Source organism: Coturnix japonica, chromosome 1 (genome assembly GCF_054131305.1).
Source record: "Coturnix japonica strain WE chromosome 1, WE-NBRP24, whole genome shotgun sequence".
Taxonomy (NCBI): Eukaryota; Metazoa; Chordata; class Aves; order Galliformes; family Phasianidae; genus Coturnix; species Coturnix japonica.
The window spans coordinates 168,415,954-168,430,403 of record NC_140663.1 but is presented as its reverse complement, the minus strand read 5'-3'; the positions used below and the strand labels follow the sequence as shown (position 1 = coordinate 168,430,403).

General features: G+C 43.7%; 1 protein-coding gene across 1 annotated transcript in view; it reads right to left on the bottom strand.

Moving 5' to 3' along the window:
- Positions 1-7,465: 7,465 nt before the first annotated feature.
- Positions 7,466-14,450, bottom strand: part of MAML2 (mastermind like transcriptional coactivator 2) — a 196,311-nt gene continuing 189,326 nt past the window's right edge. Inside the window, exon 5 of the mRNA XM_085508966.1 lies at positions 7,466-11,452. Coding sequence (XP_085365092.1) covers positions 10,473-11,452 — 980 coding nt within the window. The 3' untranslated portion in view covers positions 7,466-10,472. The remainder of the gene's footprint in view (positions 11,453-14,450) is intronic.

Sequence of the window (14,450 nt, the reverse complement as noted above, 5' to 3'; positions counted from 1 at the left end):
AGCAAACTGATATATGACCTCTGATGGTTCATGAGCTGAGACAGTTTGGAGACTGATGCTTCAGCTGGGACACTTTTGCTTTGGCCAGCTCTGCTACAAAAGCAACTGCAGAGAGAAGAGGTGCTTGTGAGGCTGGCAGTGCCTGAAATGAGCAGGAATCCAGAATGAACCTGAGCATGAACTGCCAGAGTGTACCTCACAACTCTCTCCAATGCTTCAGTCATTCAGGCATGTTGCCAGCACCTTTTCCAGTGTGAGGAAATTGAGAAAAGTGGAAGAACAGAGGCTTAATGTTAAATGTCTTAAGCAAAGTGAAGTGGAATTTCCAAGGGCAAAGATACTCTTTTGTCCTGAGGGCATTGACCACATTGAATGTCAAATACCAAAAAATGGAGGTGCGATCCCTTCCTAGAGAGAAGCTCACAAGAATCCTGTGCCAAGGAAAGAATTACGTATCCTTAATGTAGGGTGACACAGCACCCCCTGTAACAGAAACCCATTCAGGTTTAGAAAGAAAAAGACAGAAAGGAGAGAAATGTCCTTGTCCCACTCAAGCATTTCTTCATGGACAAGGTTTTAAGCCTGTGTCTGTGTGAATATCTTGCTCAATAACCACAGTGTCTACTAGTTCAGTGCCCATTGCACAAATGCTTAGATAACATTCTATAGAGCACCTTCCTGCTTTGATTAAAACTAACACAAAACCTATCACATTTTAAATTTAGCCAATGTCTGCAGTGAAGATAAAGAAAGTTATTTTCTTCACTGTTGGGCCTGTGAAGTCCCAAGTAATGCAGCTGTGCTTGGTGATGGGCAGCTTAGGAAATCTGCACTGCCTTTATTCAGAATGAGTGTTTGCTGTTGCTGAGATCCAAGGATGGTATCAATTGCTACTAGTCCACAATAACTATTTCAGTGATAACACCTTTCAGACAGATAGGCTGGAGCGGGAGAGAGAAAAGAGATAATGAGCAAGCTTTTCACCTTTGCTCTGCTTCCTCTATAATGAATAAAAGAATCAGAGCAGTGAAAAAGAATCCATAAAACCCCAAAATTCAGCTCGAAGAGATGTGCTTTCATGCAGAAAACAACCATCAGTCTGCCTTCTAAAGATGCTTTTCAGAAGCACTGACCACGGTATTTTGAGAAGATGATACTGGAGACAAAGGCCCAGACCAAGAGTGCGATCTTAGAGACTGTCCCAAGCAGAGCTATGGCACCCAGAGGGCAGCTCCTGTGAGGGGCACGCCACCATTTATCTCAGGTCTCAAGTATGTGTAAGCTTTTCAGTTCATGATTGGGAACATGCCATAGTGGCTTTTTTTTTAGCCCCATTCCAGAGTTGTGGGGTTTCTCTATTCACTAAAAATCTGTAGAATTATAGAATATACCAGGTTGGGAGGAACCCAAAAAGATCATTGGGTCCAACTCCTGGCTGCACACAGGACAACCCAGACTTCAAACCCTATGACTGAGAGCACTGTCCAAATGCTACCCAAAAGAAGCGCACTGTGAAGTGACCATGGATAGTGCCATTTTCCTGCTGGTCCATTAATCCGTAGGGCAGTGTGTCAGGATACACTGAAATCAGCAGCCAGGATGCTTGCCTTCTATTTCCCGGAAAGGAATTTTCAGATGGTTTTTTTTTTCCCATGCAGGGGATCGTTTATTGGTATTTAATGACCATTATTGGTATTATTGGTTATTGGTATCTAATAACCATTAACTTTCTGTGTGTTTTATACTGCTGGATAGTATGTTCCTCATCCATCTGATAGGAATCACGCAGCATATTTCTGTATCCATCTGTGAGATCACGCCTGCATTTTCCAGCTATTGTTTTGGGAGTCCCCTTCCGGTATTTAAAAAGGAGAAATATCATCTTTAGTATCGTCTACCAGCTTTGAAGCTGTGCTGAACAACAAAGACAGGCAAACATTTAATTCTCCCCTAATCCTTTAAATTCCCTTACAAGCACATGGTCTACGCACACTTGTAAGCCTGCCTCCGTCAGCAGCTGTACGTCTTCTTCTGTCTCTGCCTTTAAAGTCTGCAGTTTCAAGTGAGGCGGAACAGAAGCCCGCAATGCTTCGTCCCACGATGGCTGTCTTTATGGGTGGTATGAAGAGGGATTTTTTTTTCCTTAAGAAAGAGATCATCTGGATTGAATTGCAGATATCTAATCCACACACAAGCTACTCTTGTTTGGCTTTGTGAGGCGAACAAAGACATCAACTTAGACATGCTTAGGGCCGCATTTGGGTATCTCGATGACCTTCTGATCATTCCACCGATTAGCCAGCGCGCCTTGGTAACTTTAGCACAAAAGGGCAAGCATCGAATTAAAACCTTTCTCTACAGGAAAGGAGCTCAAATGGAAGATTTCCTTAACTTCATCCCCCAGGAGAAAGCCTGAAGGTGCAGGCAAGTCCACTGGGACAAATATCTCTCAGGCCTCCTGCAGTGTTCTTATGCTATGGGAGCAGGGGGATTCAAATAGTTGCATTGTAGGGTTGGAGGGTGATGCTTATGTGAATTTGTGAGTATCGGTTGACCTGTGCCCCATAAAACTGCCTTTACTGATTCTTTTCCTTTCCTTCCTCCATGTAAAAACTTCCCACTTGTTTTCCACAGATTTACTGTCTTTCTCTGAGGATCCAACAAGACATTAAGTCCACACAACTGCCTGAAGGCAGGGTAACTTGTATCGGTATCATTTCTGAAGTGCTTAACCAAGCCTTAAAGACTTCAGACTCCATACTCTTCTCATCTAGTTCATCCAAGCACTATCCTTCATGTTAAAAACTTCCACCTGGCGGCTGTTCTGAACCCATTATTTCTTGGACTGTTGACATCAGTATGGAAATACATAGCATTTCCCCCCTGACAGCAGCAATGCATCTACCTGAAGAATCTTCATCCTACTCCAATCTCAGTTCTTATCTTTTCTAGACTTCTGATCATTTGCACTGCTTCCTTCTGCCTGCTTGCTCTTGCTTACTGAAAGTTAAAACCCACCTAATAGTGAGAGGTTTTGGAGGCCCAGCGAAGTGTATCTAACGGACACCTTTTCCTTAAAGAAAGTAGAAGATGAAAAATGAAAAAGAAAACCATTTTGTAACCATCTGAAACACTTCAGACATTTTCTACAGGAAGGTTTTAAATTCCTTGGCATAAACAGATGGTCTGTTGGTATTTGTATGTAAGAATCCAGCAGATTGTATTGTAAAACAGACTAGGCTAAGTCCTAGGGCTTGGGTTGAAGGGAAAGTTAATGAATAAGATCAGCATGTGATGGTTTTGCTATGGTTGATTCCACTAGACCACTGTGGCACATTATAATATAAAGATGCAGTGTAATTATGGGGAAACTGCTTTAAGTAGTAGATTTGTTTCTTAAATGAAAGGAAAAGTTGTTTTTGGGGCATGAGGGGGGTGTTATGCATGAAGTCCTGATTTTAGCTACGAATGCAGCTAACTTGTTGCTCACACATGAAGGAGGATGCCACGTAGCCCTGCAACTTTGATCATCCTTCTGGGATCACACATGTAGGTCTTCCCTCTGGTATACACATTCTTTGTGGTTGGTCATCTGATACACTGAAGGAGCCACAGGAGAAAGTGCAACAGGTTTCTTTACTTCAGCTGTAATTTGGTACAGAGTGCAGTGATGTGAAGACTGATGTTATGCCAGGTAGAAGTCCTGCTGGAGGATGAGTAACACGGGACAAAATCATGGACCTTATGAGCAAAAGGAACTCAGAAGAGGAATAAATCATCACTGGCAAAGTTCCTGTGCAGATTCACAAAGAGATGTTTCAGCTAATGCATATGTTCTTAGGTATTCAACACTACCTTAGAGTTACTGCTAAGTTTGATGAATCAGAGTCACACGCCAGGTAAATTTGAACACATTTCTCTTTTTAACAGTTACACTTTTGGAAAATTTACCAAATTCTTTCTGTAATAAATTTAAAGAGATGCAGCCAATATGCTTCAAATATGCCTTCCCCAGAGAAAGATGCTTTTCGTGGATGGAAATTACGCATGAATTAAGTTCACATATTGACTTGACTTGCCTGTGTACCCTGTCCTTTGTCATGAGATCAGTGTATGGAACAAACCCTATGGGCTTTTCTTAAGAGAAGAAGCCTTCCAAATCTGATTCTCAAATAACAGTGTAATAAATCCTGATCGGGATTTCGTGGTCATCTCAGACCCTGGTCTTAATGTTCTTCAGGCACTAATTTAGCAGAATGTTGGAATAGTTTTGGTACTGGAGTTAACTTCCCTGCTCTATTTAGAGACCAGGTCATCACAAAAGGCTGTTTGAATACATCGCCTGGTTTTATTTTTGCCATGTCACCTCAACATAACTGTATCAAGGGCAAATCCTGCCTTTATGTGTTGTTCATTGACCAGCACAACAACCAGGAACCTTTTCCTTCTTTCAAACTGATTTTAAGGGTTAGATGCCCCTACACTCAGCATTTCACCCAAAAGCTGAACAGTACCACAGGATTTTCCTAGTGCTCGTGAGCACGTAGAATAAAACAGTTACTGTGCTTGTAGAACAAGGCAGACTAGTCAGCCAGAGTGAAAACATTGCAGGCAGACCTCCAAAAACCACAGATAGCGCATCTTTGTTGTCTCAAACCCTGCAGAGGAAGGCACGCCATGCCTGGGGAGTGATGGCTGTGCTTACACGCCAGCAGAGCCCCTCAGCCTTTGGCCGTGCAGCATCAGGAACCCGCTATTGGTTCTGAGGATGAGGAAGGAGAGGATCCAGCCTGCAAGGATGTAGTTAGTGGGCATGGTGGTGGTGGGCACGCAGTTGGACTTGATGATCTTACAGGTCTTTTCCAACCTAATGATTGCGTGATTCTAATCATGCAGGGGCAATGCAAACATCACCACATGCTCAACGGGAACTGTGCGTGCTCTTCAGCACAGAAGTGGCTGAGTCATTGCAGAAAAAGCAATCTTTTTAATACAGTAATTTGTGGCTGAGCGACTGTGCAATGATCTTGTGAGCTGGAAGGGAAAAAAAAAGAGAAATTTTATATGTCATTTATTTGTCATTGGGAAATGATCTGAATCCTTATTAAAGGAGCTCTGTCAAAGTAGCCTGCATGACCCAGAAAGCCTTATTTAAAATCTGGCGTGATGTCAGCTTTTCCCATGGTGTAAGTTGTTACTATGGCAGGATCTTGCCCATATTCCTGCTGCTGTGGGGCCCCTGTGCTGTATTGGGAGTGAGCAGCGCTCTGCACTGAGGTGGTAGTGTGTCCCCATAGGATTCAGCTGGCGTAGAAAAGGTCAGCCCTCACCCAGATGTGGTGCAGATCCTGCTGTCATGCATCTGGCTGGGCAGGGCAATCACCCCCAGCCACCCGTGTCTCCCACATGCTCTCCCTGACCACATTTCTCCAGGCACACAGAATGTATCTGGGGATGTTCTGTGTCACTGAGAACATGTGGTGCAGGGTGACATTGTGTCCATGTTATCACACCTTGCATCCACAGTGGGAATGGTTTTGGTGGTGGATGTGGAGTGTGCTTGGCAGAGTGGTCATCACACTCAGGCACTAGCAGGGCCTGGGAGGCCCCCACCCTCGGCTGTTTTTCACCTTAATACTATAGATACTGCTTTTTCAGCCAATCAAGAGCCCTGTGTGAGCCTCCCCAGTCCCATTAGCTCTATCCTTGCTATGGATTAGGCTGGGTGCAAGTGCTCTCTGCCCAGTGAGCATCACCAGAATGCTGGGCAGTCTGGCCAGCTGGAAACCACCTGGCACCAATGGAAATAGGAGACTTCTTTATTCCATCTGTCCTGCTGCTGCTGCTGCTGTCTCCAGGGAGCTTTCATCCAAGCAGATGAGCCTCCAGGGTAAGCGTCTGAAGTGGCAGTCTGACTGCCTTTACAGCTGGGGTAGACAAAGAGGCACTTTAGGGTACGAGTCTCATGACCTATTTCAGGCGTGCTCATGGATGAGCAAGACTGTGCCCTGATTTCCACGCCTGGGTGAGAGAGGAGCCAGGGCTGCCACCTGGAGATGCTGAAGCAAGAGAAGAGCTGTGGGCAGTGTGGGTACTGTGGGGTACAGGGGAAATGCCAGCATCCCCCCTCAGCAGCCCTGTGTCACCAGCCTCTGCTTGGAGATGGAGCCTGGCTTATGAGGGAAGCCTGTCAAGGAACGAGAAATCACTTCCTCGTGGCTGTTTTTCAGCTCTCTCCGAGGTGATGCATGAATTAGATGATAGCACATCCTTGGTATACAGCTTGATGGGGTTTATTAAAATGTTGGATCACGTCATGCACGAACGCTCTGGCTTACAGATACTTGCAAGCTCATTGCTGCAGCAGGGCTTAGGAGCATATAAGCAAACCACTGTGCTGCAAGACGACACCAACCTATTCCTCAGGAGCGAAAATACCCACATGTTACTCGTTAACCCCTGCTGGCATGAAACCATTGCTCCAATCAGGAGAAAAAAATCCCAGTTCCCTTGCAAAGAAGCAGAGTGAGCTCCCAGAAGCTGCCAGATGCACATTTTTCTCACCCCCTCCTAAAATAGAACTGTAATTTCAATTTACTCAGATGAATGAGCCGTTGACTAAACAGACATTAATTTTAACATTCACATTAAGGAAAGAGACACTCGGGATAATTTTGATTGATTTACTTGGCAGAGTTTTGATAGCTACTGAAAAACATACTATTCATGTTTAGGTGAAAAATAAATGGAGTCAAATAAGTGTCACTGCATAGTACTAAGAGGTATATACAGCCACATGTAAAAATGCATAAACACAAACATTTCTGTACAGCAACTTTTCTTTTCAGTCTGTATAGAGAAACACTGGTTTATAATATGGGGAAAATATAAAGCAGACGTACATGCAACAAGGACGTGACAGTTACATGGGTCCCATCTGCCTCCCAAGAGTTACAACAACAACAACAACAACAACAAGAATAAAAGCCTTTTTTTTTTTGTGGGGGAAAAAAAATAATAATAAATTGAAACCTGGAATGTTTTCATGTTGAGGTTTCCAGAGAGCTTCAGATCTCAAATATACCTGAAGTTGATTTAAAGGCTTGATTCAAAGCCCTGCGAAGGCAATGGAAAGACTCCATTGGTTTCAGTGAGCTTGGGGTCAGGCCCAGCTATTTAACCACGATCCCATCATGCCCTCCCCCAAAATCCGAAGTCTGCAGATAAAAATAAACAATCGTATCATACAAAACTTTGTATATAGAATACAAAAGGTAACCGTTGTCTTTTTTTCGTATAAAATACAACTTTCTGATAGTATATTTATTTCACATATGTATAAATATAACCCAAATAATATGATTTTATTATTCCTACCAAAATATTATTACTTTTTGGTTTTGTTTTTATTTCATTTTTGTTTGTTTTTCCTTTTCTTTCTTTTTTGCTTTTTTTCCCTTTTTTCTTTCTTTTTTTTTTTTTTACAAAAGTTTACAAAACAAATAATTCTTTATATTTACAACCCAATACTGTGAAGAGCGCTCGGTCGATGATGAAAAATAGACTCTAAGGGTAGTGCACTTAACCATTGCAAAGAAAGGAAAACAAAGACACTAACTCAGCTTGGACACAGGTGTTCTGAAGAAAGGACACTGGATTCAAGTTTTGGTAGCAAGAAGTCTTTCGCCAGCTCCTATTTCAAATGCATCAGGTGTGTCTTTACAGGACTGCAGTGGCCTCTGCCTTGCTGGGTTTACTTAAGACAGGATGATGTTTTGATCCCATGGATGCCCAGTGTTTCCTCCACTGCAGGCTGGGGCCAACAGGCCAAAGCTCAGCATTGAATTCAGCACTGGGTGACAGCTTAAAGTCTTGGGACCAGCTCCTCAGCTGAGCATTATTTTACATCAGTTGAGGATCTGGAAAACAATCTGTTCTCAGTACAGGTGGCTTTCTCAATGGCATGCGAGTGCAGCTGAAGTTAGCAGACTTTAGTGCTCATTGCTCTTGATGAGACTAACCCAGCCTCAGCTTTAGCATCAGAATTGTCTGCTCATGCAAGAGGTTGGGTGGTCACTGCTCACAGATAATGTGCATTCCTGTGTGCTGATCTTTACACTTCCAACTCCTAGCTACTGCTTCACTCTAGTTTTGCACAGTATATAGGGGATGCATTTGTTAGACTGCATCTGTATCACTCCCAAAGAAGGTAGGATGCCAGTAAGCTGAAAAGCTTTTTAAGGACTTGGAAACATCAATACTGCATGCACCCCAGTGAAAACTGGGGATAAAATGGAGCTTTCTGGTCAGCTGAGCCACCACCATATGCAAGGCAGCAATGCACAGCGATCACTAGGTGGGGCAGAAGGGACAGTCCAGTGTGGTTTCTCATCTCTCTCATGAACAGAGTCTGGGAATTAATAGCATCACGTCCCACCTGCCTCAACTGATACGTCTCATCATATGCCCATGTTACACCTTTCTTGGAGGTGCTGGCACTTGTGCGTGTGTGACCGTGCTTCTTGAAACATCGTGAAGAATTGTGCCCACATGAAATGACAGTGAGAAATAACTGGAAAAGCCTTATTAAAACCTCTCTTGAGAAATAGGTCAGATAAGTGCAGAGGCTATTGTCAGATAGTCTACTCATCCCACTTCCACTAACAAGGATGAATAAAGCACTTGCGCAGATGGGGTAGAGCAGTGCCTCTTGGCGCTGAGGCATGTGAACGTAGGCATTGTATTCCTTTGCCACATCTAGTTTTAACTAATTCAGAGGAGGCTGTGAAACACGTCTCGCTACATCATTTTAAAGCACAGCATTTTCATTTGAATTGCAAGATCTGCTCCCATTTCTGAATCCTCCTTCCAGACTCACAGTAGAGTTACTTTATTGTGACGTAGGACCTCTTTCTGATGTCCTGACTCGCCAAGCCTATAGACTATTCTGTAGCAGTGAATTCAAGCAATGTGGAATCCATATCCTTACTACTCTGTTCTGTTAGCCTTCAGTGCAAGGTAGCTGCAAACTTGCTGTGACTCAAGTTAACTTCCTATTGATATACAGAAATTGCTCAGGGCAATGTTAGCTGAACCATCCTAAAAAGCCAGAACATTTGATTGAGTTGAGTGCCCAGAAATATTCTTTAAAACTGTTCAATGTACCAGCATAGATGTGGTTGAGTGAATACTGCAGGTAACCCAGGTGTTCAAGAAACGTTTGGATGTTGTGTTGATGAATATGATTTAGCTGGGAAGTATTGGTAATGGTTGGACTAGATGATCTTCTAGGTCTTTACCAACCTTGATAATTCTGTGATTCTGTAATAGATATGTATGCATGCTGGTTCCAGAGGCAGCACCCTTGTACTCTGCTGAAAGAAGCTGTATTGATCTGGGCCATTGTTGGACCTCTTAAACTCCCCTCATATACCAAAGGTGAGCTTTGGAAAGTGGAGCCAAGATACTGTGCAATCAAAATGGGACTGGGCTGAATTACCTGACCCGCGCCTTGGGTTAAGATGAAAATGGGGATACTTGCTGTGGCTTCAATGGCCACATCATGTATTTGTCCTCCTGTAATCTGGACTGGGAATGTAGCCCATGAGGGTCAAACTGTGAGCACCTTTCTCAATTAATTTGTCCATTAAGTCACTGGTGTTCTTGGGGGAGGGCAAGGTGGCAAAGGGAGGCTCCCAAGCTCTGGCATAGTTCATGCCATGTCTCCCTCTATGCTCCAAATGTGCTGTTGACAGGAAGGCAGCTTCCTCTGATACTGGCTGCAGGCGCTGGTGAAAGAGAGAAAGCAAAAACTAGAGCACACCATTACACGCTAATGTCTGTTGCATGATCTGTCTCCTTTCCTTGGATGGGACCACTTACCCTTTTGTGTGGTATAAAACACAGAAGGTTTAAAACAAAACCATTGGAAACACAAGTGTGAGTCTGTACTATGTAGAAGTAAACAGTTGTTTTTTTTAACGCCATGAGATTTACACAGAGCCTGATCCTGCCAGGGCTGAGTAGTCCCAAGGTAGTTAAGGGCTGCAAAGACAATGACTGAAGATCTCTGGACTGCTTGGGCTGCTACTTACACTCAGAGAAATGCTGTTTCACAGCCCATACTACTCTCCGGTGCTTCAGCATGTGGGAAGCTAAGTGTTTTTCCACACAGCACCCATGAGAAGAACTAATGAGTTTGCAATATGGTGGGCACCAGCGTGGGGAACAGACCCTTCACGTATTCTCACTCCTTTCTGGCAGGCATGACTACCATTTACATTATCGTTTGATCAGGGAGACATCACCTCTGTTCCCAGAGCAACTCTTCAAACAAGGTGGTCGCCCTATGTGGTATTTTAAAGGACAGCCCAGTTACTGGAGTGTAAGTTAATAAAGGAGATTGTTGGTATCTAAAGAAAAAGCTAATGTCCTTACTGCTGCTTCATCTGTTTCACCCCTGGCACTGTCACTTACGAGTGGTTCCCCAAAATCTCATCAAGATTGATGTCTTTCATCCAGTCATCATTACCAGGTTCTGTTTTCAGTAAAGAATCTATAAAGTCTGAATCACTGTTGAGCGCAGGTCCTATACTGTCACTCTGCTGGTTCAGAAAGTCAAACGTGAGGTCACTACCATGGTCACCTCCTTGGTAAGCCCGGGAGTTTTGGTTGGTAGATGTGAAACTGGTAGATGGCAGAGATGACGGAGGTGTCATGCTTGTTCCTGGCTGATTCAAGGTAGGCACAGTCTGTCCTCTTATCTGGTTAGGCCTTACACTTAGACCTCGTAGCGAACCAGCAGATTGTCCATTTACAGTCTGGTGCATTTGGTTCAGAGGAGGCCTCATTTGGACTCCTGCTGTTAACTGGTTAGGAGGTGCCAATGCACGCTGAGGAAAATGCTGGTTGCCCATGTTGCGTTGCAAAGACTGGTTAGAATATGGAGTGCTTGTAGGGAAACGGACACCTGTGGGTTTCAGTGCGTCCTGCTGCTTCACAGCAGCTTCTTGCGGGGCCCAGTTCTGAGCAGTGGCTGTAGCTGTGATCATCACATTGGGTGGTCTTTGCACTGGGATACCTGTGGCTCCGTGGTTCAAACTTGGCCTTACTTGCTGTGAGCTGACCACTGACCCAGTCCCAAAAGCAGCTGTGTTGTTGTTCTGCGTCATGCTTTGCTGTCGAGACATCATGGGATTATTCTGAGTGGGCAGGACTTGGTTTTGGTTTCTGTGTGGCTGCATTTGATTCATTCCTGAAGTCACACTGTAAGCACTCGGTTGGTTGCAAGGAAGGTTCCCATAGCAGCTCATACTCCGAGCAGCAGGAACAGAAGGCATTCGGGTCCCAGCAGGGGTGGACATGAGGCTGGAGCTCTGAGGCATGATGCTGTGTGTTGAAATTGGGTTTGATAAGGACATGCTGGAGCTCATGCTCACAGCTGGCGAACCACCTGGAAAGGAGAAAACATGCATGTTTTAACTAAGTGTGTTGATACATGACGTCATTCAAATACCAACAGGTTAAAAATCAATAATTTCGTGAGTAAGACATCTTGCTCTGATAGGATTTACATGTACTTATTTGAAGCCTTGAAGATGCCTGTCAGCTAATGGATGGTTTGCTTTATATGAAGCCACTGGCGGTCTTTCCATCCTTTCACAGGACACTGGATAAGCCAGAAGTGGTACTTGCTAGAAGAGCAATATTGGAATAAGGAGGGATAGTCAGAACCCATGGGAAGGAATGAACAATTTTCTGCCTTTTTTTCTTTTTTTCTTTTATAATAGTAATGATAGAAATGCAAGACAAAACCCACTGAAGTGAGGTGAGACTTCTTATATTTCCCTTTTCTCCTGCCCAGCCAAGACTGCATCTCACCCACATGCAGAACACAGCCTCTGCCCCAGGCAGATGCCAGGAGAACTTCTCAGTCCTGTGACCTGCTTGCTCCTGTGTGGTGACCAAGTGGACACAAGACCATTGCTTATGCAGTGCAAGGGTCTGAATTAATTCCAGGCCCCACTGGCTGTCTGAAGAAGACCAAACATTTTCTAGATATAAACATAGATGTAGTTAGCTGAAACCATCTACAAACCCAGGCTAAATTTGACTAACTTTGACTTCATCACCAGATTTTATTACACATTAGTGTTTGATTATTTTTATCAGTTGGTCCATCATCAATCCCTTCTTATCAAGCAGGTGCTTATAGACCATGACTGTGTCTTCCCAGTATCTCAATGTGTGGCATATTTTCCGCTCCTCCAGTTATTCTCAGCTCTTTTCAAAACTTGCCAGTTCTCAGCATCTGATTTCAAGGCTATACATCACAGCTACCCACAGTATTTAATGGCTCTTACACAACTCCAGAATGGACATAAAGCAAGTTTTTTATTTCTTGTTCAGCATCACTTCAGACTCTGTCCTTTCAGCTGTATTTGCAGGGATACCTGGAGGCCTATCTGCCATTTCCTTACGTGCCATGTTAATCTTCTATTACTCTGGTTTCTTAATCAAAATATGTAGTACCAAGTCATATGCTTTAAAGTACACTACCTGAACAATTATTACTTCTATCAAGGTAAAGTTGTGGTTCCACTGAAAAATAAAATATACCATATGAGTTTGAAAAGATGTCTTTTATGAAAAACTCACATTGCCTGACATTAATTATATTCTCTTCTTAAGTTCTTTATTACAAAGGCTACTAATTAGCTCCCCAGTACTTCTGCTAGGCTCCACATTAGGTCACTATGGCATCAATTACCTAATTACTCTTCTAATTTTTGTTATGGCTTTAGTTTTCTTCCTCGGAGTTTCAGGATTAAATAAAGAGTGACATTAAGAATTTGGAGAACCTCTCAGCCAGCTCTTGTAGAACTCTTGAACACAAATCATGCACATACATATTTAAAACATCTATGTTTAGTAACATCTGTTTAATATACTGTTCCTGCTGAAATTTCACCATAATGATTTTTGGTTCACTGAGACTGGAATAGAATAAAAGAATTATCACACATTTCTGCTATTTCTGCATCATTTTTATACATATGCTATTGCTGTTTAGTAACGGATGCAAAGGATTCCTTTTTCAATTAAGTACTTGAAAGCAAACTCCTCCCGATTCATTAATAACACCGAGTTTGACTCCACAACCAGAGTTGCCTATTCCAAATCAACATAAACAGACACCTAGACTCAGAAACTCACGTTATTCTGGAAGGTGAGCTCTTTACAAACTGGCTCCAAGTAGGAGATGCTTACTTACAAAACAATTTAAGGAGACTGATCTAGCTGTAGATGACCCCATTCATTGCAGAGGAGTCAGACTGGATAAACATTAAAGGTCCCTTCCAACTCAAACAATTCTGTGATTCAATGCTCTAAAATCTCAGTTCAATCCCAAAGCTGGGCAGCCCTTCGGACAGGAGATGCCCTGAGGAGCCCACCATTGGATTCTCCCCTGTGTGCTGCACTGCTCCTGGGAAGAGACTCAGTGCTATGCAGAAAGGATCACAGCCTGTCTTTGGCTTTGCGGGTGGTTTGTGTATTGCTTTCTTCTTGTAGGGTTAATAGAGACTGGGGTCCTCAGACTTTGCTCCCTTAAGCTGCTGGTAAGGTGGAGGAATAGCATAGGAAACATTTCCAAAGACCTTGGAACAGCATCGAGGGAGAACAATCCTGCTTCTTGCATAAATGCTTCAAGGAGTGTGAGCTCGAGACATGGGTTGTACATGTTGCGCAAAAGACAAAGTTTCTCTCTTTTTTTCTTTGTATTGCTATTTTTATCCCTTTATTTTTAACACGAATATTTTCCATCCTGATTTCTTCCAGATGGGAAGACTTTTCTCCCCAAGCAGCGCTGCACACACGGCAGCTGGACACCCCAGGCGGCAGCGGTTCAAAATGCCTTCACTGCCCCATTCACCTGCTGGTGTCAGGGGCTTATTGCTGTGACACAGCACTGGAGGGAAAAGCACAGGGAAATAAAATGCTTCACCACATGTCTCCAGGCCTTTATGGATTTTCGTTTAACTTTGTTGTTGTTTTTTCTCCCTGACCTGGGCAAAGCTCTTCCCAGAGAACAGGGAATAGATTCCCCGTGTTGCTGCCATATGCAAGAGTTTCCTAACCACCCCAGCTGGTAGATGTACGGTGAGCTCCCAGTGCAGCCCTTTCTCCCAGGGTCACCCAAAATGCTGCTCTCCTTCCTTGGGTTCCTCAGTGGGGAGATTTGCATGGGCAAGTGCTGCCAATCTCATATGCTGCAAACCCAGGAGATGCATCTCCAAATGCCACAAGGCCTGGCAAGGTGTCCATTAGATTTCAAACAAGGAGAGCCACATAACAATGGCGATCTACTTGTTTTGGAGCCTTTTGCAGACGTGGCTGCAGCCGTTTCCATGTTCTCTCTCAGGCTAGAGATGTGTTGTTTACAAGTGTAA